The sequence below is a fragment of the Dermacentor variabilis genome, chromosome 1 (assembly GCF_050947875.1).
Source record: "Dermacentor variabilis isolate Ectoservices chromosome 1, ASM5094787v1, whole genome shotgun sequence".
NCBI lineage: Eukaryota > Metazoa > Arthropoda > Arachnida > Ixodida > Ixodidae > Dermacentor > Dermacentor variabilis.
The window spans coordinates 193,893,628-193,909,574 of record NC_134568.1 but is presented as its reverse complement, the minus strand read 5'-3'; the positions used below and the strand labels follow the sequence as shown (position 1 = coordinate 193,909,574).

General features: G+C 49.5%; 1 protein-coding gene across 1 annotated transcript in view; it reads right to left on the bottom strand.

Annotated features, from left to right (window-relative positions):
• The window catches only part of LOC142557237 (synaptogenesis protein syg-2-like), a 140,598-nt gene that overhangs the window by 76,474 nt on the left and 48,177 nt on the right, over window positions 1-15,947 (bottom strand). The window contains exon 5 of the mRNA XM_075668978.1: window positions 9,801-10,106. Within this exon, the coding sequence (XP_075525093.1) occupies window positions 9,801-10,106 (306 nt within the window). The remainder of the gene's footprint in view (window positions 1-9,800; window positions 10,107-15,947) is intronic.

Here is a 15,947-nt window from a genome sequence, read left to right as displayed (position 1 = left end):
ACCTTTACTACGGCATTTATCTTAATACCGCATTTTCATTCCTTGCCGATATTTCTCAGCAGCATTTTGGGTGTGCCATGGGGCCGTAAGCGCACCGTCCCGAAGCAAGACAGAGCAAAATGCTGCCACAATAAGTCATAAAGGTCACATATGTCGTTATACTATGCAATCGATACACCCTGCCAGTTCGGAATTAACACCGAGGACGGGGGGTTCTGAAATATTTTTATTAATTCTATGAAATAGCTGTAGCTCTCGTGAAATAATACCCTTTAGATAGTTTGCGGTGCTTTAGTTGCATTATCAACAGATGCGATGCTACCTTGACGTCCTACTGCTCCGGCACGTAGCGCTTGTCAGATGGTGCTCACTAGTCAGACACCCTACCCTAAAGTGAAGAATTATTCTCACGTAACTGGGATGAACTCTGCGTCCACAGCTTCCTCCTTACTCTGCCATCTAATCTTGCGTTACACGTCGCCCGCAGAAGTTTCGTCACTGGCATTCCTCCCTAATTTGCGCGCCTGTAACAACAGCAACAAAACAAAGGCTGTTTTTATTTAGATGACGAAACGGAGATATTGGGGCACGAATGCAGCGTCACATACACCTTGTCTCGTGCATACGCAGTGTCCTTGAACACTGTTACGCATAAATGTGATGCATTTGTACACGCAGCATGCGCATATAATATACTCTACGCACCGCTGTATTTTTATTGAGGTAGCAATTATATGGACACTTCAGGCGCAGTTTTACCGTCGGCGTCGCAGTAGCCGTGATGTTCCGTATAAAGTCCAAGGGCGATAACACCGTCGCCGCGCGTCGTAACTGGCATGTGCAAGTGAAAGCACGCGAGGGAAGCCGACGATCACGACTCAATGTGGTGTGCGCGAAGCAGGAAGCCGATAGCAAACGCGTTGTCTTCCGTCGCGTGAAAGGCCGTGGTGGGATGGGAAGGAGGGACGGAGAGGGCGTTGTGCTGTGGCAGTAACTGCGAATTTCGCGACCGACCACAAGGGGAAGTGATGATCGCGGCTCAATCTCGTGCGCGAAGAGGAGGAAAGCAGGGAGGCAGCACGGGAGGCAGGGGGGGGAAGCTTCGACTCCGCCAACAAGTATCTTGACAAGGCCATATCTTGACAAGGATCTGCAGAAGACTCATCAAACCTTTGTGCGGGCTGTCTTCTCGTTACTCTAGAGTTGAAGCGATAGACAGCATGAAGGTCACTTCGCTCGCTGCTGCTGCCGCGCTTGCTCACACCAGCGTTTTGACAGCGAGTGTCCGCGCTCATCGAGTCTGATGCCTTCATGTTTGCTTCTGCATGCTGTTGCGACTAGGGATCCGAAGATGTGGAATGTACTTTGCTCGTGGATGAGTCAGAGAACGTGTTGCTGGACCCGATATCCAGGATGTTTCACATGCAAGTTTAACTTTACACAGTCACAAGAAAATTCGAAGTAGTACAAAAAAAGTTCATGATGAAGTTGTAGCAGCCGATCGCTCCAGGCGCCCGTTGCTCCTTTTATCCGCTGCGTGGTCATTGTTCAGTCCCTTCCCCCAATCCGGTGTCAGGAGACCGATGACATCAGGTCCCACCAATCCGCAGGTCTGTTGCTCTTTCTTCCCAAAGGGAATTTTGTCGGAAACACGCGCACATCACGGGGCACAAACAGTGGAAGGGGATCGTACGCTGACGTGCCAGTTTGGGTGGCTGACAGGTGATGGACCGTATCCTTGCACTGACCGCATCTCTGGCGTGGACGTGCCAATTTGTGCAGCTGACAGGTGAAGGACCGCATCCTTACGAATTGCCCGAACGTCTGCTGACCGAGGTACTCCTGCGCTGGTCATAAATCATCCGTTTTGAGAACGTTTTTAAAGAGGCCGTCGGCCCGTTCCACATAATCGCGCTAGCCGTGACCGATAGTTGTCGCCTGGTGAATGGCCCATCACAACAGCCCGTCCACCGCCAGGAAGAGGGCTCGCAAGGGAGCAGCTCATCGGTGCCGCTTGAAGAGGCCTTGGCAGCTCAGCAGGCTGAGGTGCGGCTCGAAGTCCCAGGCTCACCGGGAGGATCACGTCCAGGGGCAATGGCCATCTTGGAGAGGGTTGGCTGCAGGTCGTAGGCTGGAAACTGGAATTTAGCGATCAAATCCGCACAGCGCCCGAGCAGCGACAAGGCAAGCACACAAACCCTCTCCGACATATGCCAGGTAATCATACCTTCTCTCATAACTAATTTCGAGGTTAGAACCAGCGAGCGCCAGGAAGGCAGCCATAGAGGAGCGCCACGCAAACGACCCTAAACAAAGTTCAAATGGTAGCATCCCTAAAGTTTTGGTCAATTTGGTTTCAATCGTATCTCAAAGAAGGCGCGACTCACGCAGCTTTGAGGCAATCAACAAACAAAGGGAGATCGTTTAGAAAGCAATAAAAAAATATTTATGTTCCTTCCCAAGGCATAAACACTTATCGAACGACATATCTCTAGAAAATGACAAAGAAAAAAGTAAGAATAAGTCAAGGGTCTGAATCAAGTCAGCCCAGCCAAACTGAAATGGCTCAGCTGAGGACCACCGCGTTTTGTTAATTCCTTGCCCCGCTGTGCAGTAAAACTCGAAAATATGCTAAGCTAAGTCACCCTGCTGCAGTAGGCGACCATCTAGGAGACATACTTCACAGCTCTCACAACGAGCAATTATTTGAAACGCGTGCCAACCAAGGAGCTGGCAAGCCTACTCATAGGCTACTTTCAGCCACCTTTGTCCCTCCCCTCGAAACTGTCCCAAGACCGCTGTCAACTTGGTGATGTTACGGCTAGGTAAAAATTCGAAGGATGAATTGGGGCCCTCTTCCGGTCACGTGCCCCGTGTCCTTAACTCCGCCCTTCCAAACTAAACATTCCACCTGGAGCGTGATTCACTAGCTGCCAAAGCGAAAGCAAAAAGCGCCCTTTTGAGTCACGGTATTCGTCACAACGATCGAAATGGTCAAGGGTATCTGTGCTGAGCTGCCCGTTCGGTCAGTGCCACCAGCCAGTACCAGTGCCTCTAATGCGAAACGTACTAGGCTCTGCTGACCGCTTTACTCTAAACTAAATGAATTCTTAAAGTGGCATTTAAAGCCTAAACGAAAGCTACACTCTATCTGCGCGTAAAATCCTTTTAAAAAAGATCGCTTTCCTAACGCGAAACTATTAAAATGAAAAGTAATGAAAATTGATACGTGCCTAATAAGTAACAAAAAAAATGAATCGCGCACTACATTACAGAAAGAAACAACAATAACAAAAAAATTCATGGATGGGCCCAATTCAACCATGACTCTCTCTTAATGCGCGCTCGATTGTGTCGCCCACTGACAGCCTTAGGGCCACGCTGAGCACAAGAGGTGCAAGACCTACATTGCTCGCTGCCTTCACCTGCCACACCGCGTGCTCGCGGCTTGTTGTCACGTGATTGAAGGGAAGGCTGTAGACGCGGGAAGAATAGCCATTCTCCCTTTAGCTTCGCTCTCGCGGCGCATTCCACCTCAGCGACGATTCGACTGGGCCGGTTCCGACACGCATGTTTCAGCCAGGTTGAACATCTCGGCCGCACCCTTACTCGCAGAGACGCGCTCTCTCCTGACGTCATCAGCCCTTTCGCGACGCCTTCTTTTCTTGAATCGCCACACTGAACCCTTTTCGGCTTTGTGCAATGGCCTGTTCCTCTGTCTCGCGCGCGCCTATGTGGCGACTTTCGCAAGTTTTCTCTGCGCCCAACACTTAGCTCCTTTGACCCTGCGCCGTCTAAAAAAAGTTTTGCGTAGCCAGGTGGTCATCGAATGTGCCGCTAAAAACCCTGAACGTCGGGTTCCTGCCCTCCTTGGCCACCATGGCATTCTCTCTACTTAGCGATGCCGGAACGTGGCTCAAGTGGGGTGGTACGAGGAAAGTTTTAGCGCGTCCTTTACACTGTTAGGGTTACTGCAACAAGCCCTCGTCCCCGCAAGGAACACCTTTCGGAATCGCCAGAGTCTCTTCTTCGCTCTATATTCTCGGCAATGCCAGAAAGTCACTCAAGTGCTGAGGCACGATGAAGGTATCCAGCCCTACACTGACCCTTATATAGTTGCTGGAACAAGCCTCGTCCCCGCAAGGAGGGTCTCCGCGATGACGGCTCGCTCGGTTTCGGTGTACGACTGCACTGCGCAGTCACCGATGCTGGAGCCCTGAGCGATTTCCTCTCCGCTCTGCTGCGTCGGACTTTTTCTCGGCTCGGTCGCCACCATATCCTGGTCTAACCAAGACAATCCTGGAAAGTCGCCCAAGTGCTCGGATACCAGGAAGGTCTCCAGCGCCTCCTTAGCCTTATCATGGCTACTGGAACAAGCTTCGTCCTCGCAAGGGACGCCCTACGGAATGACCCCTCTCTGCAGACCGGCGACGGCCTCGCTCTAGACGTGCTCTGTCTCTGAATATTTCGCCCCCTCGCACTTTCCGTGCCTTCTATTTATTGGCGCAACCTCAGTCTCTTCGAAAGGACGAACTTCGCACTCGTCATTCGAGCTTTCCCTCTCGCGCTCAACACGAATTCCGAAATACCGGAGTAACGCACTCTTGGCTTTATGATAATTCCTGAAGTTGACATCAGAAAGGCGAGCTAAGCAACAAGACACGCTACAGGGAAGTACCCCCAACAACCCTACAGACCAAAAGTCCCGGTCCAGCCGTACCTCCGCGCAAACATTCTCGAAAAAATCAAGAAATCTTTCTATGTTTTCGCCGTCCTCGAATACGTGCAGCCCAGGCCATGCCTGAAGCCCCGCGAGATGCTAGATATCCCTATAAGTTTCCTCCATTTCCCTTTCGTACTCTTTGTCGCGCCTTATTTCGGCTTCTTTGTGGCGTTGGCATTCACGTTTTCTCTGGCCCTCAATATTCTCCCAAGCCTCCACGATCTCCTCGTCCTCTCTACCGCTTGCCTCTATCGCGTCGACAACCTCCGCCTTCTTCAGCTGTCTCCCACAATCAATCCAGAATTACACACATATCGTGTTTAGGTCCGTCCTTAGCAACTTCCTCCAATCCATGGCTAACATTCTTTTGCAGACAAGTTTCTCAAGGAATTAAGAGTGGAAGCAAGGCACCTTTCAATGTGTCTTCTAACACCCTTGTTACCAGGAAAAAAACTGGTTAAGCCTGGCAACTCTCAAGGAGAAAAGGTCGTGCACTCACCATGCCGAAGTCGAAGCGCCGCGCAAACTATCTCACCGCTGTCATTCAATGTTGCGACTGGAGGTCCGAAGATGTCGAAATGTACTTTGCTCGTGGAGGAGTAAGGGAACGTGGAGCTGGGCCCGATATCCAGGTCGTTGTACATACAAGTTTATAGTTGCATATTTACAAGAAAATTCAAAGTAGTAGAGAAGAAGTTCATGATGAAGTTGTAGCAGCCGATCTCACCAGGCATCCTTTTATCCCCTGCGTGATCATTGCTCAGTCACCTTCCCCAATCCAGCGTCAGGAGACCGATGACATCAGTGCCCACCGATACGGAGGTCTGTTGCCTTTTGCCTCCGAAGGGAGCTCTGCCAGAAACACACGCACATCACTGGGTACAAATAGGAGAAGGGGGATCGTACACTGACTCCGGCATGGACGTGCCAACTTGTGCAGCGGACAGGTGAAGGACCATATGAATCCCAATCGCCCAAACCTCTCCTGACCGAAATACTCCTGCGCTGGCCATAAATCATCCGTTTTGAGAACCATTTTGACGAGGACGTCGGCCCGTTCCCCATAATCGTGCGAGCCGTGACCGCAGGTTGCCGCGGAGTGAACGGCCGATCACAACAACGCTGACACCATGCTCGTTAATTCAGTTAATTCGGATAGCTGTCTACTAATTTGCTATTGCAATCCATGCTTCGCCTTTCGGGCGAAACTGTGACTTTCTTCTTTTGGTTCAAATGCATTTTTTTAAACACTTAAGGCCAGTGTTACAACCTTGAAATTGAAGCCATGCTCTAGTGAAGTCTTTTCAGGTTAACGGAATTATAAGGCTAGCACTATGTTCGAGATACACGTCCTTAATATTTGCTACGAAATACGTTGGCATTCTAGTTAAATATCCCTAAAGCATACCACCAGCACTCCGGGGCAATAGCAGATGGTCCATGATTTTAAACCCGATCTTGAGAAAAAAATCAAAGCCCCTTTCTTAAAGAAAGATGGTTGAACGCGAAGCTTTCCCCCAATGAAAATTGAATCAAAGTCAAAGTCCCAAGCCAACAACCACGCAACGAACCCAAGAAATTCTGAGCGACCCGATGCTTGCATATGTGATTTGATTGCGTGTGAAGTATTGTATTATTTTTTTACGTTGCAGTTGAATGAACAGACTTCGTTAAGTTCCACAGCCTTTATTTTCGATCAGGTAGCCGTTGATTACACGCACACGCTCACATTTTCACGAACGACTCTAGACTTGCGTTCGCGTACGGCAGCCTCTTCTGCCGTGCGCAACACCCTCGGCCTACCCATGGTGACGGCCGCAAGTATAATGCGTGACGCGCGTGACGCAATGCAGGTATATACAGTTCGTCTAGGCAGCGTGGCGTTTAACCATCTTTCTTTAAGAAACAGGCTTTGATTTTTTTTTACCAGAAGCTAAGACGAGCCCGGTGTTCAGGCGCACTTGTTGTCTCCGATAAACAGGGAAGCTCAGTTAACCACGACAGGGGTGGTGTCATGCCTAGCAGACGCAACTTGCGCTTCCAGTGAACTTTGTGCTCGAACGGCTCGAACGCTACTCTTGCTGATCCCGTCGCTTCGCGCCGTTATCAGGCACTGACCGGCCAGCCAGTCTACGCTGGCGCGCTACTGAGAATGTAAACCATAGTGTTCTACGCAGATGTATAAGTTGGCTTTCCTGCAGTGTGTTTTCGGCGCTCACGGACGAATCAGTGAGACATAGAAAGCTTCGTTAAAATAATACCTAGATAGTAGTGGTACCCTTAGGTATTCTGCTAATCGGATACCACGCCAATAGTGCTCGACTTCTATTGCACCAAGGAAAACTGGTGCCCTATGGCGAATAATAAAAAGTTAATCGGTAAATATTTTTGGTTAGCTAGCTGACCGCCGCGATTTGTCGTGCAAGTAATGTCAACCTCTCCCGGTATAGTCCCCTCGAACAGGCCAAATTATGATATTTGCGGCATGCGCTTTTAACGCGATAGCGTTAAGGGCCCCGTGTCGCAGTAAATCCGGGGTCGGCGTCCAGCGTTCGACATCCGTTCATCAAAAAGATTTTCGAACCACCCATATCCAGGCGCTCCATGTGGCACAAGGAATTTACTGAACTAATTGTATTCCTCAAGCTAAAATACGTAGCAAAATCGTAAAGTACGACTAACACACAACCTACAGACATGATAGCGTCGGATTGTAACTTAAATATACGAGAAAACATAATTCTGTCACGCGAAAACTGAAACAAACCCATTTTCCAGCGTTTATACCAATCAAAGACTGGCTACGCCGTCCGCCATTTGCGCGCGTCGACGCATGAGTCCACGGAGCGGCGCGCCGGTTTCCTTGAAACACTTCCAGATGGCACTCACCTCCGCCGCATCGCGGCCCACGCAAGAGGCCACGTTTCTACCAGAAAGCCTGTCTTCGTGCACAGAGTTCGCTGTGAGCGTTTCCCGGTAAGCATTGCGGTTACATAAGCTGCAGTTGCCGGGAAGCGTGAGAAGCAGTCAGGAATCTTTAAATGCTATCGCGTTCCACTCTTAAAGGCGAAGCTTAAGCATGCTCAATATTGTTTAATTCGGTTAATACTAAAAAGAATACCCTGTATATTAGATTCATATATGTTTTAATATATATCAAGGTAATTCATCATAATGTCAAGATATGATACCATATAAAGCTGCGTAAGAATACAATTGCTTATGAAGCGATGCAAAGTCGTTAAGTGCTGTTTTAAGGCCTAGTGTTGTTCATTTCTTCTTTCTTGGGAGCCTGGATTATTATATATTTTTTGACGGAAAATTACTCGGTGCCACACAGTCTTACTCGCAAAATACTAAGAGTATTGTCAGTCTTTGATAAACATTTTATGCAAGTCTAACTCACATATACTGTAAAATAATATCAATGAGAGCCTGAACAGACAACTACCTATCTTTATGTCATTTTTTAATGCGCAGCCCTTAGGCGCCCCCTCCTGCGGCGAGCGTCAGCGTTCTTCGTAACCGACCGAACAAGCACAGCGAAGGATGAAAGAACGAACGCGGAGCGCAGCAGCGGATGAAAGACTGCGATAGCGTAGAGAGCACGAGGAGAAAAGCGGAGGAGGAGGGCATGGCGAAAACGTGAGGAGAAAAGCGTAGTGCCGCCCAAGACAGGCTCTGCGGCGACGATGGCTACGAGATGGCGCCAGATTAGCGCGAGTCGTCTGTATGGAAGCAAAGTGTGCATGAGCGGAGGTGTGTCTGCGGCGGCTGGTGTAAATCGGTCCGACGCGTCACCGTCGCGCTGCCTCTCACGATCTCCCGATTAGCGAGGCATTCGCGCCACACTTTGCTCCGTTTGCAATGTGCCGGACGAGACAGTTTGTTCGCGTCAGCCAACACATCGCGAAATGAAAACACATGTAGAGCTGCGCTCAAATTTCGCATTAGGGACTATCGTAATTGTCGGTGAATTTTTACACATTAATATTAGTTTTAATGAAACGATTAATAACGTTAGCGAGATTGTTGCGGCTGTCGAACATTTATTTTGTTCTTCTCCTCTTTTGCAATTGTTTCCTTGATGTGTCCATAGAAAGCCTTCATTGAACGGATGCATGTGCATTGTAGTAAATGAACTCTGTCCTTCGAACATCGGTTGAGGAGAAGTTAAAGGGTGAATTTACTACAGTTGTTTGGGTAATTCAGTAACACAATGAGGCGTTTTACTTTTGCCACTATTTGAAAGCTACTCCGAAGATGCTTCAAACATATTTGGAAAGTACTCGTACTAAGTGCGGCGACCAGAAGGTTAGATTATAACGCTATCAAGTTTCGGAATTTTAACAAAAATGCACTGCTCTGGCGTCAACTGTTGATCTGCTCATTCAGCCTCTTCAATTATTGCATACTGCAAATACCACACGGTATTATCTGTTCGACCCAACATGTTTTCTAATTTCTCATTTAGATTAGTTTTCAGGGCCGCACTTGAACTCATCTTTAGAGGTTTGCTTTGACTCCTTGTCAAAGGCGGAATGCAGAGTGTTTTTTGCGACCAAAGGCACTGGCAGAATAACGAATGCAGACACGCGTTTATGACAAAAGCATTGTAAGAGCAACTGGTGAACATACCTGGAACTTCATATTGGGGCCGTGCTGAGGCGCCATTCTTGATCACTGCCAAGTTCTCACGAGTAACTATGTCTTCCAGTTCCATTCGCTGGCACTATGCGCGAAGCACCCGGGCTACCAATCATGGAATTGAAGAAAAATCAGTAAGCTGTTGGCCGGAAGACAGTAAGCAGTTGCTAGCCATGCAGAAGAGCTGCCATTTTTTTTGTTGAAGTAACTAATGAATAGTCATGAATGAGTTATTTCATTAAGTAGCCGACCTTGTTGGACGCCATTTCAGCATGGCTTAGCCTGTAGCTTGGTGGAACGTCTCACGACTAAACGCGGTTTCAAACGCAGCGTGCAAGGGACAGTTGTTTTCGCTACGTGTGCTCGTATTTACTACTGGATATAACGATTCTCCCGTGCTGGCCCGCGGTAACAAAGAAATGCTACTCACAGTGCACCTGTAGCACCCAGCTGTCGGCCACTTGGTCGTGTCCGGGCATCCTGGGGTTGGTGGCGACGCACCTGAGCTGGCGACCGTTGTCCCTGGCCCTGGGCACGAAGCCAAGCAGCGAGGTGGTGACGTTGCCGCCTGCTGACAGCCGTGTCTGGGCGAGCGAGGCATTCAGGCGCACGCCGTCCAGCCACCAGGAAACGAGCGCCGGTGGCAGTGAGCCCTCGGCCTCGCACTCCACCTCGGCGCGGAACTCGGCTGACAGGAAGTCTTGCTTGCCCCGGATGACCGCGCGCACGGGCTTCACTGCACGTAGTAGAAAACAGGGCGAGAGTAAGGGCAGTTGACAAAAATGAAAAAGTGAATTGCTTCGTAGAAGAAAGCGCCACGACATTTATACGTTTTAATGGCCTTTATCGCAACTCTTATGTACGAACAGTGGCAGGCAGTGCTGGAGTAGTGCATGTGTCAAGTGACAGAGAAAAAAACAAGCACAGACATCGCTCAAGCGCTGTAGCTCCTGAATATACGGCTGCTTAATGCTTGTATCCACCAAAACTAGCCAATCACACGCTCACGTGTTTTGCGAAAGCAATGTCCAACTGGCGGAAAAGTTACGAAATCAGCTAAAATACACTCGAATAGCAGCACTGAACGTATATCAAAAGATCGCGCCCGTGATTCTTTAATGCACATCGGATCCGCCGCAACGGAAGATCGCTTTTCCGGACGGTAACGGAATTCCAAAGCACGGAATTGCTCTCGAACTGCCACCTCGCCACAGAGGCTATTTCTGCGTCGGAGAGCACCGTTCACTTGAATGTGCACTTGCAAGATACAGAATTACCCGCCCCTCTTTGATTACTCAACAAATCGATATATCGATGGTGGACACAATGCCCGCTGGCATGATGGTGAATGAGAGAATACACAACACCCACACAAAAGAGGAGATTTCGGCGAGGCTATTTTTCTTCCAGGTTATTTCTCGCTTCGCGAGTGACCATTGTTTTCTCTCCTCCTTCTCCGGCTCCTCCTGTCCCTCTAGCGCCAGAGCTCTCAGATCTCGCGCTGAAAGCACCGAGAACAAAGTAAAGTTGGGCGCGCGCGAGAACTGCTTTCAAAGCAATATTCGTAGCCGAGCACTTAAGACGTCGGCCGAAGAGAGCTCAACACGACATCCATCCGGCTTCCTGCGCCATCAGCGACGGCCTTCAAGCAGGACGTGACGCGGAAGCCTGCCTGCTTTGCTGGCCGCCGCCGAATTGAGCAGCGCACAACGGTGTGCCCTGCAGCGCCGGCGACCACACAGCCGCCAGCGCACGCCGTGCAAACGGCCCGAACAGCCGGGGAAGCCGACTGCTTAGCGCACCGGGCGACTGCAGGCAGCGCCAAAACGACGCGACAGGCGGCCAGCGGTGTCGCGTTGCAGCGGGAAATATAGGTTTCGCTGATTACGGTTCCCACGTCCCGCCGTCAGCTTATTCCCGCCATGTTTCCTTTCTTACGTCTCCTAGCGCCTTTCCTCTCCATGTTACTCGTGCATCCTTTCTTTTTTCTCCGACACGACGTATCTCTTGCTGCCTTCCTTAGCACGTGCTGCCAACAACAGCCGGCTTTCTTGTTGCCTTCATTTCACGCCTTTAATCTTTTCTTTTTCTTTCGGGGGTGGCGAGGCCGCGAGGAAAGAGGGGATTTGAGCATGTTTGTCCCTGGCAGGCGGCGCACGTGGCAGGCAACATATTCGCACCGACTGGGAGATGTAAATGAGAACCTACAGCTCGCTTTCGGGAGGGGCTACGTTTTTCGCTTTTCATCTCTCCTCCGCGCTCTCTCGCTGCACCGTTCGCTGGAAGTCCCTTATTCTCGAACGTGGTGAACTCCCACGGCGTGGCTCAACTACAAAGTTGAAGGAACGACCTGGCAGAAACCAAGCCGCGTGGCGACTCCTCTTCTCGGCAGCAATCAGCGTCTGGAAAAGCTGTCGACGCGCCCTGGCACGGCGAGTTGGAAAAAAGTGAATATCCGTTATGCGCGGGAAAGGCTCGTTACCACGTCTGGATATACGACAGCGCGCGCTGCACGCGAGTGCGGCTCGTTTCTCAGCGTTGCGTACCAGCGCTCACAGCGATACGTGACGGGAAAGGCAAAGGCCACGCGGGGAGTCGCAATCATAAATTCGACTCCAGCAGCAGCGCACCAGTGCGGCATTGGGCAAAGGGCCAAGCTTTAGCGCCAGCCGAAGAAAGGCTAGCGCGCGCCCTCGGCAGGGAAGGGTCGGCGCTGAGAACGACGCGCAAGCACTTCTCAAGCTGCGTCGCCGCGTGGTGCCGAGTGTGGGTGTGCGTGACCCGCGCCTTGTTCCGTTCGACAGGCTCGGCCAATTTCAGCTCGACGACTGCTTCCCCGCACATACGCCATGGCCGAACGTTCGAGGGCTCGTGCCAGAGTAAATTTCCCATGGCGAAGGGATCGACTGAGTCGGCGTAGATAGCTGCACACCCGACGCCCTGCACGATTTGCGAATGAGGGATGGCTCATCAATGAAAATTATTGCGGCTACTTCTCACTTTCGGTCACTAATGCTCACCGCTTGTTGTTACTGAGGTCACCATTGACATTTTTCTGACCAAGTCTTACACTTTTTCAGCGTCTCGACATGGTTGGCCCATGTAGCTAGCACCTAACATTATTATTCCCAACGTCCACGTTACACGAAAAAAGTGCTCTAGATTTACTTTTCTTTCTAAATTAGGGTACAAGTGTTTTTACCAAGTATAAATTATTTAGAGAATACGGCTGTCATTAGTGAATTACATTTTGAGTTAGGAAGAGTGAAATGGAAGAAAGGACAGGGAGGAAAATTATGTGCACATCTGGCTCCCTACGCTACGCAGGAGATTGACACAGATATTACAGCGGATCATTAAGGTCTGTCGATATTCCACAGATGCACGTATCGCATTCTAAGCTTACGACGGATATAGCCATGGTACAAGTAGCTTTGTCACCAAGAATTCCCTTGAATCAAACTGATCTAATTTGGTTCAGGATAGAAAGCATTGGTCACCGTAGCGGAAAGAGATGCAGATCAAATCTTCCATAGACTCCGCACACTGGCAACGGTCGCGCGAAGGAGGGCCACCTATTCGGCTGAGTAACGAGTAAGCATTGGTGAATCCCGTGGATTCTAGACCAAGGTAACATTTATACCAAATAAAGATAGTGCATTCTTCACCGGAATTATTAGCGATTTGTGAAAGAGATGATTGTTTCTCTTGTATTTAAACGTTATCTAACCATTTGTGAAATTGCTTTAATGTGTTGTCTTGTCAAATATCTCTAGTTGAGCCTACTCCATCGCTCTACTGCATCGACAATGAACCGTGTTCTGCAACTTAAAAAAAGAAAAGAACAATGGTGGCTGTAATTCTCGATGAAATGATGAAAGTAAGTTATATCAAACACACTACGGCGCGTTGCGCACTGGAAATAGCGTAGAGAGAGAGAGAGAGAGAGAGAAAGAAAGCAACGGTAGGCAAGGCAGGGAGGGAATCCAGACGAGCACTCAGTTTGTTAACTTGATATAGCTGGTAAGAGAGAATATAAAGGTGGAGATAGTGAAAACTTCGTGCGCACGGGAGCATCTCAGGACGACGTACTTCAAAAGCAGATTAGTGCGCGAATAGCTTTTTTTTTTTTTTTGCCCCAGCGACATATGTGGCCGGGGTCCCAGTATTTTATACTCAGAAAATGTTATGGAGTCCTGAAGGTTTGAAGTTGTCGGGAAGAGAGAGGCTTTGGACGTCGTACGAAGGACGGCTGCAAAACAGGTAATCAATGGTTTTCTAGCCTCTACAAAAATCAGATGTGATGATGCGCTACCTTGCGAAGAAGGTGCGCAGCTACACGCAGATTTCACTGTGATTTAAACACGGTACTCGGACTCCATGGCGGCCGGCGCATGTTGGACCACTGCTGATGAACCAAATGCACGTCACCATGCATCACAAACGCTCTCGCCCTCGTCGTATACCACAATGCATCAGCTCGGTGCCCCTAGCACCCACCAGCGGAGCCAGAAGCGCGCCAGCGGCCTCGGAGTATGGCGTTTGAATCGCTCGGCACTGTACCTTTGATCGTTCAGGTGCTTCAATCAGGTCACTACTAATTAGTTCTCGATAGAGTAAATTCATGACGAACGTCTCAAATATTTTTTGTAGAGTTTTCGCTTTTTTTTCCTTGCCATCTAGTGTAGGTCTAGTTTCAAACGTTTTGTTATTTATCATCGTCTAGCATCAGTTTCCTCTTCTCTGGCGCTAGATTTCTGCGCCTAATTAAAAGTGCAATTCAGTAGCAAGAAGCAAGTTTCCAGCGTCTCACTATGATCTTCAGTCAACTCTACACTTCCTTCTTCTATCCTGCCACTTTAGCATGCAATATTTTTTATTTGCCACATTGACCTGCATTCACCGACAGTACTGTTGACCAACTATACCGAGTACTGCACTTGACGTGACCTCGAAAACATCACTCGCAGAAATGTATTTCTCTCGAAAGTTTTTCTGCTTGTTCGCGACCTCCCCTAATGACAGCTCGCAGCGAACTGTAACGCAATTCATCTGCGACAACAGCGAGCTCGTTACGGCATTTTACATCCCGCACGCGGCCCAATTGTGCGCCCATAGCGACACCCGCGGACGAGCTGTTGTTTGGCGGAGAGCATTAAATCAGTCAAAGACGTCGCAGTGATTGAGTCAGCCGCGCATACGGCGCGCCCGTCCGCACGTGTCCGGCGCACGCTGGGTGCGTGATCGTTCTTGTCCTGGACAGCGCGGCGTGGCCCGTCGCCCAGCCCGACCGTAATCACGTTACGAGGCAAACAGGAAGCGTCCCCTTGGAGCGCTGCCAGCAATTACCCTGTTGACGGGCAATGCGCGAGCGAGGCGCTGAATTCAACACGCCCTCGGAGTACTTTTTCCTCAGGACGGCAGAAAACGAAAATGACTCGCCCAGGGTGCGATTCTGCAAACGGAGAGCGCCACTATTTATGTCCTCGCAGACGCGAAGAAACTCGCTCGAAACTTTAGGCGCTCGTAAATCACACCGTGCGAGCAGCAAAGAAGATAATTTGACGCGTCGGAGGGAAGAAGAAGACGAGGACGGCGCCGCTTCTCGCGCCTTGAGTATTTCCAGTCGGTGCTGTACAATGACTGCGCAACGACGACGCCGTGATGGTCTGCGATTTGCTTTCACCCTTCCACCCTGACAATGGGGCTGACACGGACGACGACGGGGCGCCCCCGTGCCGCGGTTGGCGTTTGTTCGCTGACCCCGTAGGAGGCTGCAGCTGGTGATCTCTCCTTCCATCCCGTTTGCCCGTTATCCGAATATTATTCACAGGCGACCATAAAGCAGTCTTTGTGTTGCTGTCTTTTTCGTCTTATACGTACCAAGAGCCATGAAACTCTTTAAGAAGAAAGCGCTGTTTTTTCGTAGGGCGCACAGCCGTAAAAGATGTTTGCATGCATAACCTTGTTTGGTGACCGTGTCGAACCTGGATGTAACATTTTCACTTTTTTTGTAGTTAACGACGTGCCAATAACAACGAGCGTAGGCAGCCGAAGATGTAGCGTTTCGTGCTTTATTTGATGGCGCCGCCAGACAGTGGGAATAATAGTAAGCATGTATTTTCTGCCCGTGCTATCTCATCGAACGACGCTGCCTAGTGTACGATGTGATTTAGATGCATAGTGCAACACCAACAAGGCGGATTTCTTCCCAGTACAACCGGTATAAAAAGGACATGAAGGGATGGTTCTAACCTTTTTATCTCTCGCTATATATTTGCATAATGTAAGTAGACTTTCGTCACACTCCAGGGTAGCATATCGAGCCTGTTAATTAATTCTCACCCAATGTTTCTTTGTTTTCGCTATTGTTCTAGTCCATCTCCTTTAATGTCGAACACATTTATTTATTCTATTATATCTAGCCCGCTGTTTTTTTATTATAGGATGCGTGGCATGGAGGACATCAGCACCAAAAAATTTTGAGCAACACTTTTGTTATTAACTAAACATGCTAACTAACTTCTTAATTACTGACATTAGGGTGCACGTTGTAATTGTGAAATTGAAGTCAAGG